At 40.4% G+C, this 24,717-nt stretch overlaps 1 protein-coding gene across 1 annotated transcript; it reads left to right on the forward strand.

The window, feature by feature from the left end:
• plod1a (procollagen-lysine, 2-oxoglutarate 5-dioxygenase 1a) lies at positions 1 to 24,702 on the forward strand. The gene is made up of 19 exons (XM_063464161.1): positions 1 to 372; positions 1,339 to 1,430; positions 1,703 to 1,836; positions 3,977 to 4,140; positions 5,607 to 5,719; positions 6,620 to 6,683; positions 12,046 to 12,143; positions 13,591 to 13,692; positions 13,830 to 13,961; positions 15,969 to 16,090; positions 16,263 to 16,367; positions 16,523 to 16,648; positions 18,271 to 18,406; positions 18,505 to 18,618; positions 20,356 to 20,421; positions 20,681 to 20,785; positions 22,490 to 22,636; positions 23,894 to 24,019; positions 24,302 to 24,702. The coding sequence occupies exons 1-19, from the start codon at positions 282 to 284 to the stop codon at positions 24,455 to 24,457; spliced, it is 2,193 nt and encodes a 730-aa protein (XP_063320231.1). The 5' UTR covers positions 1 to 281; the 3' UTR covers positions 24,458 to 24,702.
• The last annotated feature ends 15 nt before the right edge of the window (positions 24,703 to 24,717 follow it).

Here is a 24,717-nt window from a genome sequence, read left to right on the forward strand (position 1 = left end):
TGCGATTTTAACAAGTGGGCTACTATGTTATAAAAGAGCCTGGATGGCAAATCTTTACACAGATGCCAAACTGCTGTTTTACTACTGTTATTGTTCTACTGTAACTGCTGCATAGACAAATACACGGTTTGTGTGCACACACTGAGAAACTGCGAGGAGGAGAGAGAAAAGGCAAAGTAGGGAAAAGAAGAAGGCTGAGCTGGCAGATCCAACACAGTCGTAGTTGACGTTCGCTAACGGGACCAGTCCGGTTCAAAAACAGGGACGTTAACCTGGCAAAAATGAGACTTTCATCTTTGCTGTTATTTTCAGGTATTGTTGTCTGCGCGCTTTCCGCTCTGGTAAACTCCGAAGTAGAGGGAATTCCTGAAGGTAAGTCTGGAATGCTGGCAGAGATAACGCTGTGTCCGCACCCTACGGTGTTGGCGGTGCAGTTTGTAGCAAATGTGTAACGAGACGAGTTGGGCCAGTTAAGCTCGACACAGGGAGTTCATTTGATAACTGGCCGAAAAAAGCTGTGCTGCAACCACGCGTGTCACAGAAATGTGTGAGAAAGAGTTGAAGCCGAACTACAGACAAAACAAGACGGTGGCGACAAATTATCTGACTGCATCTTTATGAAAAGCCCGGATCCTTGGTTCAGTGTTAGTCTGTTAGAAAAACCCAGATTTCCCCACTTTGTCTCGTAGTGCTTGATGCATGTCGAAAAGTTGTTTTTCAGTTTTCCAAAATACAAAAACATGAACGGAGTTTATTAACGTTTCGTCAGCGCTTTCCAATTCAAAGCAAACTGTAGTGGCTTCGGGCTGAGGAGGGCTGCCATGCCGCTGACGTGGACGATGCTCCTCTGAACTGCTGGAATCATTGCCTCTAACACATTCACGTTAGCCTGTGGGAAGCCTGTATTATTAATAGTTGCAGGGGATGCGGACTTGATTCTGTGATACATCCACAAAGAATAAAAATATACGTTTAGAGACTTTTTTCAAGCTTAATACATAGCGACATTAATTCTCTGTTACATCGTAACCATGACCATCTTAAAGCCTTTATCGCAGCCTGTGCAAGAAACGTATTTGCTCCTCTGTAGAAATGTAACTACACGTCGACATAATGGCACAAGTATAGCTCTGCATTAAAACTCCGCGTTTAAGTGCAAATGTGCGAGCATCAAAATGCCATCATGTTACTAACACAGCGCCTCTACTTTCTGCTAGGTTATTGTACACTATAGTTCACAGTCATACGTGCGTTACATAAATACTCTTTATGGTGGTACTGTAAAGTTTGGTCACGCTTAAGGCATTCTGAATTCCTCTGTCATGCTCTGGTTTCCAGACAAACTTCTAGTTGTGACTGTTGCGACCAAAGAGACTGATGGCTACAGGCGTTTCCTGAGGACAGCGAAACACTTTAACTATACTGTCAAGGTAAGAACTTCTGGGGCAAAGTTTTCGACAAAGTTTATTTCATGCTCTGTAGACGTGAGGCCTCACAGTCTCTTTAAAACAAGTCCCTGCTGTGTGCTTTAAGGAGTTTTATCTAAACACAAAATTGGTCCTTTTCAGTGGATTTCAGTCATACTAATATGTGTTGATAATATAAAGCAGAAAATAAGGAAAGACATAACCTTAATGGCTGTATTATTAAAGGATGATACATTAAAATCTTTAAACTAAAAGATGAGGTGTATGTTTTTAAGGTTCTGGGCCGAGATCAGAAATGGAAGGGAGGTGACTACATGTCAGCCCCAGGAGGAGGCCAGAAAGTACGACTTCTTAAAGAAGGTCTGAAGGAGATGAAGGATGATGACCAAATAATCCTTTTTATTGACAGGTAGAGTGTCTATCTGGATACCTAGGCCACTATGATACTGTGTTAGTTATTCAGCCACTGGTTCAGTTTCATTTCATGTTACATGAATCTGCCTTGTTCTGCCTTTTGTCAGCACACGAAATATAGTAATGTGTAGTTTGTAATTTTACAGCTTGATGACAAATTAAGGAAGAACTGTATTAGTAGGTGAGAAACATACTCTGTTTGGAAGCTTTTCAGCACTGTGGTGCTCTGCAGGCTGCAGTTAACATCCAGTCATTCTGTGTGGCATTGTGTGTGTAAACTCTAAGCAGGTTGATTCTGGTGTCAAAACGGTAAGAAGAGAAGAGCTCAGTGACTTTGACATGACGGATCACTTTGTGTTTCAGTAGGAACAGTGACTAGAAACACATCTGCATTTAGACATATTGGAAGAACATCAGTCCACATGGTTAGAACAACAGCAAACATTTGATGAGCGTGATATTCGGCATTGATACATAAGGAAAACATAGGAGCACTAAATATTAGTGCATGATGTAATCAGGCTGTAAGTATGAATAGTCAACAGTTAAAGTGATTGATATTGAACAGCTGCACTGCATTATACTCTCTTTGTAAAGATGAATGCACATTTGTGACTTCATCATTTGAATAGTTGTGTACAACATGAGTATAGAAGTAAAATTAACAGCAACAGTATTTTGTCTAAGTCCGCCATTATAGAAATCCATTTCACCGAAACAATAACGTGGCTCACGGTGTGACGTCAAAAAAGGCGCACACCTTTGACGCTTCTCCGTTTTCCTCGTCCACACATAAATGCAAAAATGGAGTTTTCGAAAATCTCCACCCTGGCAGCAGTTTTTAAAAATCTCCGTTTTCAGTGACCGAAAACGCCGTTTACGTGTGGACGAAAGATGCAAACGCATAGAAAAATCAGTGTTTTCAAAAATACCCGTGTACGTGTGGACGTAGCCTCAGTGTAGGGGAAAAAAAATTACACTTACAATAATTTCTATTGTGCGCTGCAGTAGATTTGTTTTAGCTGACCTGCAGCTCTTTGTGGTTTTACAGAACTGAATTCAGCCAGATGTAAGCAGATGTTTCACGAGCTATCTTGGCTGATTGTCTCCCTCTACACTGACAGCACAATGTTTATGCTGGACAGTCTGAAGCTGCTGTGAAGGTGGACTTCAGTGAATGAACCTAAGCATCATCACATAAAGTTCATATTATGTAACCCGACACTGACCATGAACACCACAGCTGCTGTGCACCCGTCCAGTACAGTGCTTTACTTAGAATCCATTGTATGACTCTAAGCTAACCTGTTTATCCTGCACTAAAGAGCAGATTCAGTAACACAAAGGTCGAAGGCTACACCTCAGTTTGTCTTGCAGGAAGCCTAAAAAATAAGAAAAAAAAAACAAAAGGTCACATATACAGAAGCCAGTATCTGATTTAAAAATGAGGACTTACATGTAAACCTAAAATTTCCAGTATATTAAATACCACTGAGCAGTCTTTACCTTTAAATATAACCTCTCTTCTTTCTCTTCTCTTCTACATTTTATACCAAACTAGGCCAACTGACTCAACATGTCCAGTTCAAAATAATGCAAATATCAAGTACAGGTGTATAAGAATTGCCTCGGTATAAATTTAATAGCCACTTATTTAAAAGACGTTAGCAGTTCTGCTGTTTCTCTAGTCTTTTAAGGTAGCGTGCTTTGAATTGAGCAACAAGCTCCACTTATAGCAGTTTATTTGCTGCGTTACGATGTTATGAGTCAGTATACTAAATTCAGAAGATATTGCTGTTTCAGTGTTTATGCTTATTTAATTTAAATGACATGTTTTTGAAGCACATTTGATGCACTTTAGCTGTACATGGCAGCTAAAGGAAAAGTCCTGACATTTTGTAAAGTTGTAAAATTCTTTATGGTGAAGCATGTAATTATAGTGAAATCAAGAAAGTGTGTGTTGTTTTTGTTGCAGTTCCTTTTGTGGTAGTAAACATAGTCACAGGCAAATTAACTCTGGCTGGTATCATATAATAACAGCGCCTTCATTTGTTTTAACTGTGTCACTGGCTTCACACAGTGCTGAGCTGCACTGTGTACTAACGTTTTCTGTTTTCACTCCCTTCATGACTTAGCTACGATGTGGTTTTCGCCTCGGGTCCCAAAGAGCTGCTCAAGAAGTTCCAGCAGGCCAAGCACAGGGTTGTGTTCTCCTCTGAGACCCTCATCTGGCCAGACAGACATCTGGAGGACAAATATCCCCATGTCAGGGAGGGCAACAGGTTCCTGGGCTCAGGGGGTATGTTTATCAGTCTTGATGTTTCTTGTACTGCTGAAAAAAGTAATATTGCTGTGTAATTTCTGTCTGTTTGTTTTTACCTAACATGAAGTATTTCTTCTGAGAAAAAACAATATTTTTATGTCATATTTATATATTAGAGACACCTGCGTCACAGTGTAGCCATGTGTGGAGGGTCACGTAATTTTAGGATGCAGGACACAGCACACAAAGGATTTTTCATAAAGGGAGCTCTTTAATAGCTAATCCAAAGTGAATCATTGTTCAAGGGAAAAATCCAAAACACAAGAAATTAGAAAACAACAAAACACAGAAAAGTTACAAAGAACAGTGCATACAATGCCAGAGTGGACAAAGCAACTACAGTTCATACTGTACAGTACTGCTGTATGTAGCCACACTGAGGCCTGATGAAATACTGGAGGCCAGCTCGGCAATGAGATAAATCTAAACATAATAAACGCAGGTGAAAACAGTCAGGGCAGTCACACAGCAGGGACAGGAGACATCACAGTAAAACAGGCACATTTATAACATCCTGAATACCAACTCCCACTACCTCTCACTACAGAACAAGGAAACACAAAAAGACCAACGCACAGACACAGAATGGAGACAGTTTCAACAGATTTTGTAATATGTGTTCATATGGGATGGGAATCTATTGGAATTTAGCGATTCCAATTCCATTGTTGGTGTCACTTGTCCATTCAGTTCCTTACCAATTATCTTATTGATTCTCTACACAATAGCTCTCTAACCTCAAGTACTAGAAGTTAAACTCAGCAGAAAGCATTTATTAATGAAAATCAACCCAGAGACTCTGAAGTAGCTCACTAACATACGTAAACAGATCCAAATCCAAATGCAGTGCAGCACTGCACTTAATGTTGTTTTAATACTTTATTAATCAGTACTTTCTTAACGTTGTTTCAGCATTTGCATACTTAGTCAACTGGTGCCATGTAAGCAATTATAAAAATGTAAATTATAAAAAATAAAACATTTTGATGGTATTAAATGTTAAACTGCTGCTGTATCTCTCACATCCAGCAGGAAAACCTGGAAGGTAAATGAACCGGTTCCTATGTAGTGCTTTTCTACTCAACCTCAGCACTCAAAGCTCTTTATACAACATGCGTCATTCACCCAATCATAGAAACTCCCCACTTGTGTAAGCAGGTTAAAAGGGTCACTCACCTTCTGGACTTAAGAAGTACCAGAAAAAAAATCCTTAAAATGTGAGGCTCACAGGTTGCTGATAGATGAGATAGGGCAGATGTTTTTATAGCAGGTCGCTAGTCAGCACTGCACTGGTGACATAAACCTGGTAGAGCTCATTAGACATGCTCCTTGAAACAGACGCCTTCACTTTCCCTCACTGTGTCTACATGAAGGTCGTGAACAAATGTATACTTCTAACATATGTGATCATTTCCTGTCTCATTTCTCTTGTCTCCTCACAGGTTTCATTGGCTATCTTCCCAACATCAAAGAGCTCGTTGCTAATTGGACAGGAGACGACGGTGACAGTGACCAGCTGTTTTTCACCAAGATTTACACGGATCAATCAAAAAGAGTAAGACTTGTTCCACTGCTGGAACTTTATGAAATTCCACTATTTTTTCATGAATGCCCCTACAGCACTGTAATTACATGAAGTGATGTTTATAACATCTCCTGCTAACTGAAATTCAGCACTTTCTGTCCACATGGTTCGAATTACAGGTCTTTTAGCTCATTGGACATTTTCCTGGTTCCTGCTAGGCTTTTAATTTGAAACATGTACCAGGGGCTTTTTGATGGTAATGATGAACAATACACAAAACAGTAGTGCTGAAAATACATCGTTTTCATGTTGAATGCAGCATAATTCAGGGCAGTAGTATTCTGATGTTAGCTATCATGTGAAAGCAGGTAAATATACGCTGCTTGGTGTTAAATATCAACACTTCACCGAGTTCTTTTGATTCCTCAGAGGCATCCGATGGAAGACAACACACTGCTCAGTAGACCATTTAACACTTTCTCTTTCACATTACTTCTAGAAGGGAGATGCGTCCTGCATGACGCGTTGCTGCGGATCTCCAAATGGTGATGTGCCCCTAACAGTTTTATTACAGAAGCTCTCTCATTCCAGTCTAAACAACAGTGTCTCAGTAACTTTCCTCTAGAGATGGTCCCCTCTTATCTACATTTTCCCAGGCAAGCGTGAGTGAGAGTCTGCAGCTTTCTACTCCCCAAGGACACGTGGTCTCATGCCTTTATTTTTCAGGGCTGTGTCCACTTAATACTACATTATATAACTTTATAAACACTTATTAATAAAAAAGCATAGCATTATTGAGGCACTGAAAAATGATTTATTCCCAACATCGGCCTGAAGAAGCAGCCACAATTTGTTTGTTCCTGTAGAAGTTTTCATCTTATTGGATACATGTAACATAATAGATCAAAAGAATATATTTCTATGTTTCAGAAATCTATAAATATCACCCTGGACAACAAATGCAGACTCTTTCAGAACCTTCATGGAGCACTTGGTGAGTAAACTGAATTTTGTTTTCTTTGACCAGCAGGTTGTTGATAACACACGTAACTCTGCCCAGCATCTTCTCCTGCTCTTGTTTACCATGCACATTATAACTAAAAATGATAAACAACAGACAATAAATCAGAAAAATCAGAAATCAGAGACACTTTACTTATCCCAAAGGGGCATTTAAGATACAACAGAGCAGCATGACGTTGAAGATAAGGACAGGGCATAAACAGGCAATAAGAATGAGAGCGTTGGGTTCATGTCGAAGTGACGGAAACAAGTCTGAAAATCACAAAAATGAGGAAAAGGTAAAGAATACAAAATAAACTGAGTAGATGGCGAAAAGCAACAACGCAAAGAGCATTAAAGTTAGAAAACGGTGACAGATTAACAACTTTAACAACCTTTTCATGTTTGGCTTCATAACTCAAAAAGACCTTTTAAGGAACTTATTGAATTGTAGCATTTTCACTTTGACCTACGGATACATAGATGAGGTGATATTTTTGGATAATAACTTAGAAATTCATACACTGATGATGAAGTGGTGATTGTTTTAATACCCCAAAAGTGAAGGGTGACATTATGGTTTGCCAAAGTAATTTTTGTGGCATCATTTCCTTTGCTGAAATGAACAATCATTGGCTACCTTAGCAAGGTGCATAATAAACAAAACGATGTCAGCAGATGTGGTATGGTGACTAAACTATACACTTCATTTAGATGTTACATTTATTTCCTCTGTTGACAGGTCTGTAGTCACATTGTAAAGTCTCAGGAGGAGTGCTCCATTTACTTTTAATGCATCACCAAAATGTACAAAGATCATTGTAAGAATGAGAGAGTTAAAGTGTCTTTGCAGGAATAACAGTCAGTGTCATACTGTTTACAGAACAGTTGTCTAGTTGGTGGCAGGTAGTTTTTTGTGTGTAACTGAACAAGTCTAGTAGGGAACACATGTCACAAGGTTTGGCAGGCAAGGCAATATGAGGAAGTCCCTCTCTGGTATTGTGTGGGATCAATTCAAGTTTATTTATACAGCACCAAATAACAACAACAGTCGCTCTCAAGGTGCTTTATAGTGTAAGGTAGAGCCTACAATAATACATACAGAGAAAAAAAACAATAATAATATGACCCCCTATGAACAAGCACTGGTCCAGCCCTAACTATATGCTTTAGCAAAAAGGAAAGTTTGAAGCCTAATCTTGAAAGTAGAGATAGTGTCTGTCTCGTGAATCCAAACTGGAAGCTGGTTCCACAGAAGAGGGGCCTGAAAACTGAAGGCTCTGCCTCCCATTCTACTTTTAAATACTCTAGGAACAACAAGTAAGCCTGCAGTGTGAGAGCCAAGTGCTCTAATAGGGTGATATGGTACTACAAGGTCATTAAGATAAGATGGGGCCTGATTATTTAAGACCTTGTATGTGAGGAGCAGGATTTTGAATTCTGGGTTTAACAGGAAGCCAATGAAGGGAAGCCAATACAGGAGAAATCTGCTCTGTCTTTCTAGTCCCTGTCAGGACTCTTGCTGCAGCATTTTGGATTAACTGAAGACTTTTCAGGGAGTTTTTAGGACTTCCTGATAATAATGAATTACAGTAGTCCAGCCTGGAAGTAATAAATGCATGAACTAGTTTTTCAGCATCACTCTGAGACAGGATATTTCTAACTTTAGAGATGTTGCACAAATGGAAGAAAGCAGTCGTACATATTTGTTTAATATGTGCGTTGAAGGACATGTCCTGGTCAAAAAGGTTCCTCACAGTGTTACTGGAGGCCAAGGTAATGCCATCCAGAGGAAGAATCTGGTTAGATACCATATTTCTAAGATTTTCCCCAGAGGTATAGTTGTTTTGGGGGGTTGGGCTATTATCAGCAACCATTTTTGCTAATAGCTAAGTGTTAAGGTATGGAGTCTGTTTCTTTCACTGTTTGCAGAAAGCTCAGGTATATGATGTCTATAGCTGGATATCTATATTTTACTTGGTTCAAGCAGATTGTAATGTTGGTCTGGTGAGGAAGGAGCTGCTTGTAGGTCCCGCGGGCATTTGGCATGGAGGTTAGCCGGACAAGTCGGAGCCTAGGCAGTTAGACAGAGCAACGGAGCTTTATTTGGCATTAAATGGTAAATAAATGTTTATTTATTTGGCATTAACAGATTAAGATCATACAAGCCAAGTCTCCACTCTACGCTATCCGTACATACATGTGCCGGGGGTTATGTAGTTGCCTGCGCCAGCCCATTACAATGGTAAGGTCTCTCTAAAACACATGAGCGGAGAGCAGCATGCTCGACTGTAATGGCTGCACTCGAAATAGGAGACTCTCCAACTACTACAATAATGGGAAGACACCCCATAGCGGTGCTATGCCATAATAATGTTTGTTACAAGATGTAGGCCTTGAAAAGCTCTCACTGGAGCTCCAGTGGTTGCAATGCTCCTATATTGGTCCCCACGTCTACTTCTGTGACTCCAGTTCTTGCATATTTTCATTGTCAAGGAGTGGTTCTTGTTGCTTTTTTGCTCAACTGTAGAGGACAATCGGCAGTAGCTTCATCGTTTCTTTGTAGATGAGGGTGCATCCCACCATTCTAGGATAAGTATGGTGCCATGGTGAGGACACCTTCTGTTGGTCTTTTGAGGAGTTATCTTGATGAGGTGTCACTATGAGAAGACTACACAACCTTTATCCAGGTGTGGATAAGTTGAGTAGCACAGGTTAGAGCAGAACAAAAAATGTTATCCATGACACGCAGGTCATCTTTTCTATATGAAGTATAAAATGACTTGGTTACATTGGTCTGACAGTAACAACGTGTGAGTGTGTTTTTTGATAAAGGTTGACGTCACTGACATCAACGTTGCAGTCCATTTTAGGGCTATTTCTAGGCAGTGTTTAGCCAGTTTTTATCCTAACTAGTTCTAGATTGCAGATGATATGGACAGTGGAGTTTCTGGTCAATTCACAGTTTGGTCATTACCTGCTAGTGAAATTACTTCCTCTCTGTGTCATTTCACAGAGCATCAGGACTGATGCTCTGTGAAATGCCGTCTCTGTTGCATCTTTCTGGAACAGAGATAAAGTCGACTTTTCTACAAGGCCACACTTCTGCTAGCTTGGAAAGATATCTACACATATGTGTCACACTTTGACATGTGAATGAATAGACCCCACAGTTACCAGCTGATATGGAGTGTGGGTAAAAATGTTGCCAGTTGATTTGGTAGATTTTTACACCAGGTATCCTCCCTGACACAATCTTTTAGGGATTTATGTTTCCTCACGCACCCAAGCCAGGGATCTTCTGCTTGATACTCAAAGATCTTAATCACTACACTATGGAGCCACTTGCCCTGAAAGACAAAAATACTCCACAGTAATCACATTTCCCTGTATGTCATTTGCTTATTATAAATAACATGGCATCCAGACAACAGGGGGTAGGTGTGGGTGAACTGTGGGGCAAACCCATACTTATCCCAGTCTTTTGGTTGCCCACAGCCAACTGTGATGGGGGCCCCGTGAAGTAAAACTACTCCTAAACTATTAAAGGGCAAAACTGCTATGGGCCCGTTTTCTTTGCCACACAGCCAGAGCTGCCCACTGTGGGGCTCACCGGGCATGTTTGCTGGGATTATTTCTCGGTCTAGTCTAGATCTAAATTGAATTACTGATATAACACCTTTTCTGTTTTCATGAGACACAGGATATTGAGGGATCATTGGAAAGTCTGTATTTTGCTTTAATAGTATCTGTACAGGCTCAGCAGATCTGATCTGACTAACATCACTAGACACAGAGCCGTACTGATGTAGGAAGAGTGGAAACTATCGTGTCATAAAGCTCCTCTGTGAACTGACTCTGATCTAACAGTGACAAGTGTGTTGTCCTGGCTGGTTTCAGTAAGTTTGCCGTTCAAAGTATATCATATAACAATGTCTCTGTCACCCTCGGAGGATGGTATGTGTGTGTTCCTCAAGCTCAGGTGCTCTCCGGTACTGAGCAGTATCTTAGCTGTTCCTAAGACTGTGCTCTTCCATGGATAGAGACCTCGGATGTTGTAACTGGAATCTGCTGGAGCCACTCTTCCAGTTTCGTGTTTAGAAGCTAAGGGGGGAATTCCAGTGTGGTACTGTGTGGATGAGTTCTTGAAAACACGTTCAAATCTTTGAGGTGTTTATATCATACCTAGAAAATTAAATATCTATGAGGCTTTTAATCATTTCCTCTCATTCATAATCAGCTGTACCATAAATGCTGTCTCTGTATATATTCTCCACCAAATATTATAAATTCTTATTTATATTGATGAGCCAACGAGAGGTTTAGAGTAAGTGGGGTTGGTTTACACCCAACAAATATATAGGACAATATATAGATCTCTCCAAAACTAAGATTTTACAAATTTGTTATAAAAATGCTATTAATATTATATTTGTCAAAGGATACTGATATGAACTCAAAGCGTTTGCAGCTTTATAGTCCAGTTATATATTTGATTAATTCCATGCTGCTGTAACTTCAGCTCTGAAGACAAGCAGCAGACGAGCTGACAGGAATGAAAGAAAACACACAGACTAATGCACACAGGAGGCGATCAGGGGAAGTGGAAACACCTGGGGAAACAGCTGACTAGAATGAACATAATGACGCCAGGAGGAAGTGAAACTAAACACAATGAACATGGGACACCAGACCTCTTCAAAATAAAACAGGAAGCATAATGAGACGCAGACATGACACAAGCTTGACAACATAGGACACGCAGACATGAAAGACATGACAGACGTGGATTTATCATGGTGGACTGACGAGGAACGCGAACACCGTAAAAACTTACAGAGGATGAAAAAGGGACTGGAGATGAGTCATGGACATAACGAAACATGATGACGGGGGAAAGCACACGTGACAGAAGGAATGGGTCACAGGGGGAAAAACACGTAAACAAGAGGAGGAAACGGGAGACAAAGATGTCACTGAAACACATGAAGGGCGAGGGAGACAGGGGGTGAGGACACACCTGATAAACAAAGAACTAACATGGCATCAAAATAGAAGGAACTTTAGATAACTAAATGAGACTAAAACATAAACAATGAATATCAGCATACAAGGAAACACAAAACACTGGGTCACATGACCTAGGACTGTGACATACTGTCAGCAGTAACAGTATTGTGTATGTTTTGTGGTAGCTAGGTCTTACAGTAGTTAACTTGTTCTTCTGTTCTTCTCTGTCTATCTGATCTATTTATCTTCAGTGTTCTCTTGAAACATTTAAAATGTAAATGTGTATTTTTGATATTTCAAATCTTAAAGTCTGATAGTTGTTTTACATCTGTTTATGTTTCCAGATGATGTGGTGCTGAAGTTTGAAGATAGTCAAGTACGAGTCAGAAATGTGTTGTATGATACTCTGCCTGTCATTATCCACGGGAACGGACCAACAAAGGTACCAACTTATCTGTTCCATGTTATTAAGCTGCAGTCACATCACACAGTTTTTAATGGAAACAATAAAACCTGCTCCAAAGGTTTGAGTTTGTATTCTCTCAGCAGTTTTCTCAGCTGAAAACTGAAGGCTCTGCCTCCCATTCTACTTTTAAATACTCTAGGAACAACAAGTAAGCCTGCAGTGTGAGAGCGAAGTGCTCTAATAGGGTGATATGGTACTACAAGGTCATTAAGATAAGATGGGGCCTGATTATTTAAGACCTTGTATGTGAGGAGCAGGATTTGAAATTTAACACAGAGCCAGCGAAGAGCAGCCAAAATGGGAAAAATATTAAACCATATTTCTAAGAAGAGCTCTGACTGTTTGTCAGCCTGGCTACAGTGCTGAAGAGAAACCTGGGGTTGTTCTTATTTTCTTCAATCAGTGACGAATAGTAAGATGTTCTGGCTTTGTGGAGGGCTTTCTTATAAAGCAGCAAACTATTTCTCCAGGCTAAATGATGATCCTCTAAATTTGTGACACGCCATTTCCTCTCCAGCTTACGAGTTATCTGCTTTAGGCTACGTGTTTGAGAATTATACCACGGAGTCAGGGACTTCTGATTTGAGGCCTTAGTTTTCACAGGAGCTACAGTATCCAGAGTCGTACGTAGTGAGGAGGTAAAATTATTAACAAGATAATCGACCTCTGTTGGAGTAGCGTTCAGATAGCTGCTCTGCTCTATGTTGGTACAGGGCATTGAAGATGATAACAGTGAGCGGATTATATTCTTAAACTTAGTTACAGCACTTTCAGAAAGACATCTACTTTGATAAAGTCTACTCTCCACTGCTGTGTAATCAATTATTGTAAATGTAAATGTTATCAGGAAATGATCAGACAGCAGAGGGTTTTCAGGAAACACTGTTAAATGTTCAGTTTCTATGCCATATGTTAAAACAAGATCTAGAGTGTGATTAAAGTGGTGGGTGGGTTCTTTTACATTTTGAGAGAAGCCAATTGAGTCTAATAACAGATTAAATGCAATGTTGAGTCTGACATGTTTAGTACCTGCCTATGAGGCCCGGGTGGACGATGAATAACAACAAATAAAACCGTTTTTTTAGTTTGCCTTCTTGGCTGGACTGGGTTAAGTATCAGGCTTTCAAATGAACTGAAACTGTTGGTGTGTTGGTTGATTAATAAGCTGGGTTGGACGATTGCTGCCATCCCCACCTCGGCCTGTGCTTCACTGATTCTGATACATAATATAACTCAGGGGTCGTCTCTGTGACATATTATCTAATTTATGTTCCAGTAATCTAATGATAATCTACCTATATGTCTGAGATTCTGAAAATCTGTTACTCTCATCCTTTAGTACGACTAAGAGATTACCAGTGTTAGATTTTTAGATATGAGATTGATATAAAATGAACTACAAGAGCACACGACTGTTTTCCAGCTCCAGATCAACTACCTGGGAAACTACATCCCCAACACATGGACATTTGAGTCTGGGTGCACAGTGTGTCACGAGGATCTACGGTCACTCACAGCTCTTCAGGTCTGTTTACATTTCCTGACAAACTGTATCCGTATTATTTCCCAAAGCTACCTTTGATGCCTGATAAAAATGGCATTAAGCCTCATCCTGGTAGAACATGACACTTATTTTTTGTTTAATGTGTGTGTTTCTAACAGGAACATGAATACCCTCTGGTAGTGATTGGCATCTTCATTCAGCAGCCCACTCCATTTGTTACAGTGTTCTTCGAACGGCTGCTGAAGCTCCAGTATCCCAAGAACAAGCTTAAACTCTTCATTTTTAACAAGGTAACTATATTTTCCTGACACTCAGCAAAAATATGTCTGATGTAGTCTGACACAAATTAGCATCACACCAGAATACCTCACTAAGATGTAAATACGCTGGCTAAATGAAACACTGTGGATTTTATTTAATAAAGGTGCTACTTCTATATATATATATATATGTACATACACACACACACACACACACACACACACACACACACACACACACACACACACACACACACACACACACACACCAGGTGCTAGTATAAAGTAAAGAAGGATCATTATGTGCTTCACAGCTACTCCAGCAGTCTGTGAATAGAAACTTGCTGTGTGGGGCTGTAGTTTGATTATCAGACAAAACCTTTCAGAGACTACAGAGAAACCCAAAAGTAATGTAACGAGTAGTGTAACAAATTACCTTCTCCTTGGAGTTATTAAGTAATGTACTGTAATGTACATATTACACACAAAATGTGTTGTGTGTAATATGTGTAATACACTACTTGTGTTGAATAACGACACCAACACTGATCACAACAAAGAAAGGAAAAACCCCAACAAACACGCACAAAAATTTGACCGCACAGCGTGCAAGTATTTGCACGAATGTAATGCTGTTGATGTGTTGCTTAGCGACGGTGGTGACTCTCAAAGCAGAGCCAGTGACAGTCGATAAGTGATATTGATAATGGAGTCAGAATGGTTACAGTATCTACTCTTATCACAGGTGCATGATGGGCGCTACACCTTCTTACTTAGCTACAGTTAGACTTTGATGTTTTTGAGGACTTCTCTTCACATGAAGGTTTTTAAGGACATTTTCAGTCCTTCTAAAAATTATTAACCTGCTGGATTTAACATAACTTAGCAGGTAATGAACAGATTGATTTAGACAATTTTAACAGAAGATGAGTTCATGATTTTCTCTGTGACAAAGTCCATGAAACTAGGAGAATAGTTTGTTAGACTGCTGTGTGTGGAACCCAGCAGTGCGTTCAGCCAGAGAGCTGGAGGGAATCAAGTACTTGTGATTTGAGAAATTCCTGAGTTGAGTTGTACACAGTGTCCTCAATGTCCAGGCAGCAGTTATCCTTTGGCGCCTCCCCACCTTTGCCAAATGGGTTAACCTTTATGCCCTCCTCGGACATTTCTGTACATTCTTTTCAACTTTTTCTTGATTTGGCAAACATTTAGGTGGTGTTATAGCCTGTGACATTTTTGCAGGAAATCTTTTGTCAAATCTTTGAAATCGAGTGTCTTTTACTCTTACATGTAATGAATACGCTGTTGATGCATTTTCACAGTCTTTAGACACCTCAAGCAGTTCTGCAGAGCCTCGCTGGCTTCCTGCTTCCACCTCCTTGCAGACTTGGTGGCAACAGGAAGTCTTTAAACTGCAGGAACATACTGAGGTGCTAACTGGACAACAGTGTGGTCTGATCCACTGAGTGGGAGGAGGTTTATTGTCCCGTGTTTTGCAGTCCACATATTACTGCAAAGTGGGCAGACTGGAGTTCAGACTGGTGTGATTAAACCAGTGATGGTGATGAAAGCCTCTGCGTGTTTATGCAGTAGGTCAGCAACAGTCATGTGTATGATGTCACATGCTGCTGTACCATTGGCTGATGAAGATCATTTGGTCTCCTGCTTTCTGATTGGCTGACCTGCTCCCTCCACCCCCAACCACCGTGCTCCTCACTACTGCCTACAAGCTCCAGTTTTACCACACATCACAGTCAAAGTGCAGAATGTGGATTTGTGACTTGAGAGGATGCAGTCGAGCACTTTTATTCAGATTTGTGGTTATAAGGAGTAAAAAAATAAATAAATATGAGCAAAATTTGAATTACAAGTTTGCAGTTCTAGTATATTAATTAGTAACCATAAATTTAAAACAAGCGTGTAAAAAACGTACAGGTTTCTACACATTCTCACTTTTTATTCTACATTTTGCAACATATTTATCTTCACAGCAGTCTTCCTGCTCTGCATATCTTTGTGTTTTCCTTTTCCCTCCAGGAAGCTCATCATCAGCGTCAGGTCCGATCTTTCCTGAAGGATTATGGAAGCCTGTATGAGAACGTCACAGTCATCGAACATGAGGAAGAGATGGATGGAGCTGCCTCTAGGAACCTAGGCCTGTGAGTGCTGTCCAACCAGAACGTGACACATCTTCATTTTAAAATGTTTATCAACTGAGTTGCAGAAGATGACATGTACTCTTCATTATACAGTATTAAGGTCAATAACAGATTGCTCTTTAAATTCTATTATAATATATGTGCTAATCTATCAGTGTGTTTTCTTCTTCAGCGATCTGTGCCGGAGGGACCAGGACTGTGACTATTTCTTCAGTTTGGACATTGAAGTGGTCTTAAAGAACAAGGATACACTCAAAATTCTGATTGAACAAAACCTGTAAGGAAATGTTTTTATACTGAGTCATTAGCTGATGTGCTGGCAGTAGTCACAGTCACATTTAACTTCTTTAGCTCTAGTGTATTTATGTGAGTTGAGTATATGTCTAGATGAAGAAATGTAACACATAGCCCTTCTTGAATGGCCTCCTGTAGTCCTATTGTAGCACCAATGATAACTCGAGCTGGTCGGCTGTGGAGCAACTTTTGGGGAGCCCTCAGTGGAGACGGCTACTACGCCAGGTCTGAGGACTATGTGGACATTGTACAAGGACGGAGAGTGTAAGTTGCTTATTTGCTCCCTAAAAACTTTGTCAGCATTTAGAATTTTTTTTTCCTCATTTTTGACCATAAAAGGCTGATGGGAGTATTGTCGTCACCCGTGGGTGGCACAGATACCCAAATCTGTGCCTGCAATAACTAGTGTATCTAGGTGTTTCTAGGAAAACTCTCAGACAAGGTTGAATCTTGGTGACCTAAAGGTCAAGGTCAGAGGTCAAGTTTCCAGAAAATCCTGTGAATATAATAACTCAAGAAGGAATTGGGATTTTCAAACTGGTGCTATATGTTCATCTTTTAAAAATCAAATGAGTTTGATTCTCAGCAACCTTAGCCCCAATGTTCATAAGTGTGTGAGAGCACAGGAGCTGGATGAGAATTTAAAATAGATCGAGAGTTTAGGAGAGGTGAGAGTGGTGAGAGGCAGACCTGTGTTGATAAAGTTAGCGATAAAGCGATGGTAGAAGTTGTTAAATGGCAGGAACTGCTGCGGCTGTTTGTAAGTACTTGGTTCGGACCAACCCACCTGGACCTTGGCTAGATCCACCTTCACTCGATCCTTCAGAATAATAAAGCTCTGGGATGAAAGTGTGTCATCATGGAGTTCACACTCTGCGATAGCGGAGTTCAGCAGGAACCGGAGAACAGCAACAAAAACCTCAAAACATCAATGTCTTTGAGAATAAAGCAGAAATTTCAAGATTGATGTCTAAATGCAATTTTGAGAAAAAAGTTGAAATGTGGAAATATGGAGATGTTGTATCTATAAAATGCTTTGACTGACAGCATCTGACAGTGATTGTGCTCCCTCTGCTCGACCGTAAATTCAGCTTTCTTTGGCTCTCGTCACCTGTCTGGAGATAGGAGGGATGTCTGATCTGCTGACAATTAATAACTGCAACAACATCAAGAATAAATGAGTATGTTCCTGTAGGATTTCTTATGCTAGAACCATTACTTCAGTTCAAGAGTGAGGCTTCAGGTGAGAAGGGAGAGGATGAGATGGGGATGAGGATGGGAGAAGTGGTGGAGAAGCCAGATGAGAAAGTTTAGAAAGAAAAAACTAGAAAGACATAATAAAAATATAACTGTAAGATTTTTAAATGGTCAAATATTATTTGAAACAGATACTGGTGAGTTTAAAAATTGAAATAACTTATAACAAATACTATGTATCTGATGCAGGAGAGTATAAAAAGATTCTCCTTCTGTCCTTGATGATTGACAGCTGAGTGTAAGCAAGGTGGGCAGTGATCATGTCTATGGAAGCAATGTAGGAGTGACTGGACGTGATCGCCACAGGTTATCACGTCCAACATGGTGGACATGTGTGCATGACGTCACGTGCAGAGCCTTAGTGTATCGTGTTCTTTGCCTCGTTCCCCTGAGACGTTACATTCTCCTTTTTCGTTTGTTTCACGTGTCACGTTCAACATACATCACCAGCTAACAGTCAGCTTGCATCAATGATGACATTTTGATCAACTCACCACAAAAAGAAGCACTGCAGGCCTGACAAAAAGTGCCTGGAGGGTGGGCTTGTTAAATAATGACCAACAGAAATTTGTAGCAGCTAAGACTTCATTGGAACATTTGTTGGTACGTCAATTATCTGTTGTTTTTAGGGGCGTCTGGAATGTGCCATATGTGTCCAATGTGTACCTGGTGAAAGGCGGCCTCCTCCGTAGAGAGCTGAAAGACTACGAGCTGTTCAGCTCCTCGAACCCTGACATGGCTTTCTGCCACAACATACGCAACAAGGTCAGTAAGAGAAACAGGAAACTGGTTTTTTTACCTAAAGAAACGTTCAAGTGACAAACTGTCCACAGTAGTGACTGACCTGTTGTTTTTGCGCTCAGGGAATCTTCATGTATGTGACCAACATGCACACATTTGGCCGCATCCTGTCTACAGAAAATTACCAGACCGGTCATCTACACAATGATCTGTGGCAGATCTTTGAAAATCCAGTGGTGAGATGGTTGAAGAAACACCTGGAAACATTACTAGCTGTTGTAGTGTTTGTGGCAGGTCAGAGAATGGTTATTGCAGTGGCAGGAATGAAGTTGGTGGAATTAAGCTGCTATGTACGATATAAAAGCTGTTTAAATTTTATAGTGGTGTATAAATGTTAGCTACAAAATCAAAACATTCATATAAGTACACAGTTCTCACCACTCAGTCACTATGTGTTTTATAGGCTCAGTAAAGGATTCCTGTGTTTATATAAAATAAGAATCACAAATATAAAATGAGACAAAATGGAAAAACAAAGCAAAGGAATAAAACAGTGTAACATATGAAGAGTGTTTAAATAATTAATGTCGTTTGTGTGAATGTATAGACAGTGGGGTTTTAGGTTGGGTTTAAAGAAACACCGCTTGCTATTTTTTACTAAGACACCAAATGATGATATATATCTGCGAGAGAACGTCCACAGTTCCTCCTCGAGGAAACCTTTGATAAACGTAATGTAAAATATGTCGGACTAGCTCAAAATTTCAGGGGACTAGTTGCCATATACCAATTTCACCAATGTATTTTTGCCATGCCACCAAACATGCTAACGTTTCAGTTTTATGACCTTCATCAGAGCATGACAACATGCAGGTCATATCATGTATGTACTGCAATATGGCAGGTTTAAAAAGTCACATGGTAATCCACATCCTGATCGGTTTTCCTCATCATTACATGGATAACAGATGAACACTTTATTGATCCCAAAGGTTACAGTTACAGTAAATAATAAATAAACAACAAAGATAGTGAAGGTGCCACAGATGCCTGGTAAGGGCCTCTTATACTATGAGATACAAAAATGTAAAAGTAAAAATGAAGTTAGCTACAAACAGTAGACGTAAGACAGACGAAACAAGTGCAAACTGGATTCATAAATCATGTGTACATGAAAGTATAATACAAAATATGTTTGGGATCTTAAGTCTGACAGGTGTGTTGTCTCACTCTGGTTTGTCTCACTACCAATTCTTCCTGTTCCGTGTTGAAGTTCCACTTGGAACCTTGTTAAGATCCAACCATGCAAAATATGAGTTTTCAAGTGGTCTTAAACTTTTGATCAGGACTGTATCATCTACAGTACACATCCACTCAAAATGTTAAGTATTAAAATGCTTCGCCATGTATACTGTAAAATAAGAGCTATGCTTATTTCCTCCCTCTGTGTGCTTCTTCAGACACCGTGTCTTCAGTCCTCTTAGCTCCACACACATATTGAAATTTAAAAGTAATTATCTACAGAAAAATGTCTGAGAAAGTCTTTTGTAATGTTCACAGTGAAATTCAGTTTGTGGTTTTCGTGATGGTAGATAAGATTCACAGGTGTGCTGAACCAATCTATTAGTCGTTTCTTTATTTGAGTTTTTGTAAGATTTTTTTCTTCTTCTTTTTTTTACAACATTATACGACTTCAGCACAAATGATCCATGAGAACATTGTAGATGTCGTTATAGGGGATTTCCGTGTTACGAGTGCGGACATCAGCATAAAGTATCAAAGTTTTAGTATACATGTCAACATCAACATTACTGAACAATCAGTTTTTTAAAGTTACTGTCTAAGCTAAGCCACCGTCTGATCTTCATATGTAAAAGAAGGCGGTCTAGAAGAATTTCTGCGTCTACACGAAGGTTTGATGAGGACACGGTGTGATTTGCAGTGAGCAAATCTGTATGTTATATTTATTTCAGGACTGGGAGGAGCGCTACATCCACGAGAACTATACCCGCATCATGAAGGACAAGCTGATTGAAAATGTAAGTTTAAACTGGAGCTGAGCTGGAGTCAGATTAACCTACTGAATGAGCTCTTGTGTTTAGAAGAGGCAAAAGCAAATACATTGAGCTCCTATCAACTTCCATGTTTCTTATAAATATTGTGGCACAGATAAGAAGTTAGTTCTGTTACATCTGAGGAACTAACACCGTCCTCAGTTTGTAGGACCTTCCTTTAAGAGGCAGTTCTGTTACAAGCTGTTACTCGGTGCTTAATGCTGTTGTATCTTCTGCCTTCCAGCCTTGCCCAGATGTGTACTGGTTCCCAGTGTTCTCCAATGTTGCTTGTAACCACATGATTGAAGAAATGGAGCACTATGGAAAGTGGTCAGGAGGGGGCAATGTGGTAAGGCATCTTGTTATTAACATTAATCATGTAGTCATGATTATCGATAATAACATGTCAGTCATGTAATAAGACGACATCACTGAGCTCCAGTGTTCCTTATATTCAGTCTTTGTTTGCATTATTTGTCACAAGTTCATGTCATTTGCATCTTCCAGCTACACACCCAGCTCTGAAAACGTCGGGCAGCTGCTCGTGCAAAAAAATAAAAAGTGAATGTTGTGATTTTCAAATTTCAGAAACTCATATTTGTATTCAAATAGAACAAAGAAAACATATCAAACGCTTATAAAATGTGCCATTTTAAGAAACATACTAGCTCATATTTAATTTGATGACAGCAACATCTCTCTAAAGGTAAAGACAGCCACTGTGTAGATTCCCTCTTCTTTAACAACAGTCTGTATTTCACTAACTGAACCCACGTCCTCATTTTAGGTTTTTCAGTAGATAAAGGCTTAATCAAGAATTGAGCTGCTGTTTGGTGAAGGCCTGGCAGATCCCCGCCTACTAATGAGAAGTGAAAGAATTTAAAAGGGGAGGGACGGCTTGTAGACCTGGGGGGTAAGACCTGGAAGGGGCGTGTTTGGAGGTGTGGCCCTGCTGCTGAAATTGAGATCATTTATCTCCAATTAAAACTGAGAGTAGTTTTCATTTATGCTGAACAACATCCTGGGAGAGGAGCGTTGTTCCATTCTCGTCTGATATAGGATTCTAGCTCCTCCACAGCTCTGGGTCTTCATCGTCATATTGCTTCATAAATGTTTTCAGTTGGGGAAAAGTTAGGCCAGAAGTTCAGCACGTGAACGCTGCCAGGCTATGGTATTCTAACAGATGCAGTATGCGGTTTAGAATAGTCTCGTTTTGATCCGAGCATATGTTGTTGTAAAGCAATAACAGCAAGCAAGCTGCAGCTTCCATCGACACCGATGCACCTCAGTACCATCAGAGACGCGGGCTTTTGAAACGAGCGCTGATAAAAAGCCAAACGGTCTCTTTTCACTTCAGACCAGAGCAGCATCCGTGTTTTCTTCTGCGGTCTATTTTAAAGCTGCTTGGCCCAGAGAGAGAGACCTGAACCTGCATCTGTGGACGGCACAGCAAACTGTGTTTGCACTGATTTTCACACAGATTTATCCAGATTCTCTGAATCCTTCGATGATATTCTGTACTGATAACGATTTCAATTTTATGTATATAGCGCCAAATCACAATAACAGTCGCCTCAAAGCGCTTTATATTGTACAGTGGATGGTACAATAAGAACGAGATCAGTTTTGTTGAAGGACATTATTCTGAAGTTGTTTCACAATTTATAGATGCAGTTTTTTGCAGACTGGTAAACCTCTCTCTGCTCGTCTTTATTTGATGTCACTGACCTGTTACTTAGTAACCAAGTTCATTCAAAATGTTCCTCCAGCTCCAGTTTCTTTTCAGTACTACTTACTTTTTCAGCCTGTTGCTGTCATCAAATCCAAAAAAGGCCATAAGTGTCTTTTTTATAAAGTCAGTTTCCCAGTTCATACATTTAATGTTTTCTATATTCTGTTGTGAATAAAATGTGGTTTTAAAATATGGAGATTTACAAATCGCTGTATTCTGTTTTTATTTACACTGTACAGGCTCCCAACCTTTCTGGAATCTGGTCCTGAATACCTCCTGTACTTTAACTATATACCTGATACAAGTTTCTTGTTTTTCCAGGATAACCGAATCACTGGTGGCTATGAGAATGTCCCCACCATCGACATCCATATGATTCAAATCAACTTTGAAAAAGAATGGCAGAAATTCTTGGTGGAGTATGTGGTACCAATCACAGAAAAAATGTTCCCTGGATACTACACCAAGGTAAGACCATCACTGACACACACTTGTGAAATGTTTCAGAGAAAATTCAAGAATCTCCTTCCATGTGAGATCTGTGAAGGATGTTCTCAGCTTTACTGAAGAAGGACACTGTGAACACATTCGCAGCTCATTTACGTCACCTGCTCTTGACATTTTGGTGTCGCATGCACTGATTCATTTTTTAAAAATCTGTAGTACACACATATACCTGAGTGTTTGTAGAAACAGGAAGGAATTTCAAGCAATGGCACATGAATACTTCTTTAAGACACTCCAGCTAGGCCGGCCACACCCCACAGCTTACATATAAAACAGCTGACAGACGTGAAACCTGTGATCGTTTGATCTCCACTTGGTGTGCATGTGTGTACTTTGTGTGGTACCGTGAGTGTGCAGTTCAGTGTGTGGTAACAGTGTGTGTCCGTTTACCTTTGTGCTGAGAACCTTTCTCAGTAGCCTCGCAGGATTTCTGTTACGACCTTTCTGTGTCTCACGTGTCAGCCGGCGAGTGAGAGTTCTCCAGCCTGCAGGACCAGCTTCCCACCTGGCTTAATGCCCGCGCCGTCACGGGTTTACCTGGCCAGTGGGACCCGGCTGTAGCTGATGCATTAGCTCAGCGAGCAAGAGCTTCTCTGTCCTCCCAGGGGAGCCCGGCTTGTTCTCGGGTTGCGAGTTGTACTCAGGCTTCCCAGGTCATAACACATCAAGCATTCCATTCACACCACCATTAACGATAAGAGCAGTGGTTTGGGAAAGCTTATATGTAAGCTGTGGGACATGGCCGGCCTAGCCAGAGTGTCTTAAAAAAGGGCCATGACAGATGTAACTGCATCTCTTCTGAGATGTTGGAAAGTACTGTGCAATGATCAGGTGATGACCGATGATTTTCATATCTGGTTATTTAACCGGTAGAACAACTGGAGGACAAAATCAGCCATTAAATGTTCTAAACTCATTGAGTAAAACAGGATAACAGCCAACCTCTCTTTGTTTCTGTGCTGCTATCCTGTGTGTGTATTACTGACCAGCATGTCTTATCATCAGTGTGTTACACTCCAGTCGATTTAGTGTAGTGGGACAGAAACCTGACCCCTCTTGTGCCACATCATGACAGCTACACATTCTGTTCCATCTCTGGAGGCGAATGCTGGACCAAGAACCAGGATTCTGCTTTTATTCAATAAACTGGAGTGTATCTGTGTACAGGGGGCTACAGGCAAACGTTTGCATGATTCTTTTCCCTCTGTGTGTTTGCAGGCTCACTTCGAATTGGCCTTTGTAGTTAGATATAAGCCAGATGAGCAACCCTCCTTAAGGCCGCACCATGATGCCTCCACATTCACTGTAAACATTGCACTCAACCAAGTAGACCTTGATTACCAGGTGAGTGTCAAGTGCTCCATTTCCACCTACACTTCAGTTAACATGTATTTTGGTTTTATTCACACAGAGACCGAATCATTACAAATTCATTCTTTTGATCACAGAATGAAATAACCCCATTCTTCATGCAAACATTAAAAGCCAAACAGCTGGTTTACCAGCAGCAGAAATCTGAAAGTTGATTGTCCTCTTCAGTTTGTGGCATTTAGGCATAGAAAAAAAGAAGAACTCAGGAAGTTGTTGAAGGGTTGTTAAAGATCATAAAACTGTTCTTGGCTGCAGGGTGGTGGATGCAGGTTCCTCCGCTATGACTGCTCCATTCAGGCTCCTCGTAAAGGCTGGGCCCTTCTGCACCCGGGCCGCCTCACCCACTACCACGAAGGGCTGCCCACCACCGCTGGTGTCCGCTACATCGCAGTGTCCTTCGTGGATCCCTGAGCTCACCAAGCGGGACACATACTGACCAAATGGTCCAGCATCATTCTCTGCATTATCCGATTTAAAGCAGAGTTGTTTTTGTTTTCATCAACTCATTTCCTTTAATCTGATATGGCTTCTGTCACACTCACACAGTGATGAACTATTAGCTGCATTAGACGAACTTTTCTGTAGTGAAACATGAAAAACACACAATTTTATCACCACTTAAGATGAGAACTGTTTATTTAAAGTGTCAGACATGATCTTTTGCCTATGAG

The sequence above is a fragment of the Pelmatolapia mariae genome, linkage group LG20, assembly GCF_036321145.2.
Source record: "Pelmatolapia mariae isolate MD_Pm_ZW linkage group LG20, Pm_UMD_F_2, whole genome shotgun sequence".
Classification (NCBI taxonomy): Eukaryota; Metazoa; Chordata; class Actinopteri; order Cichliformes; family Cichlidae; genus Pelmatolapia; species Pelmatolapia mariae.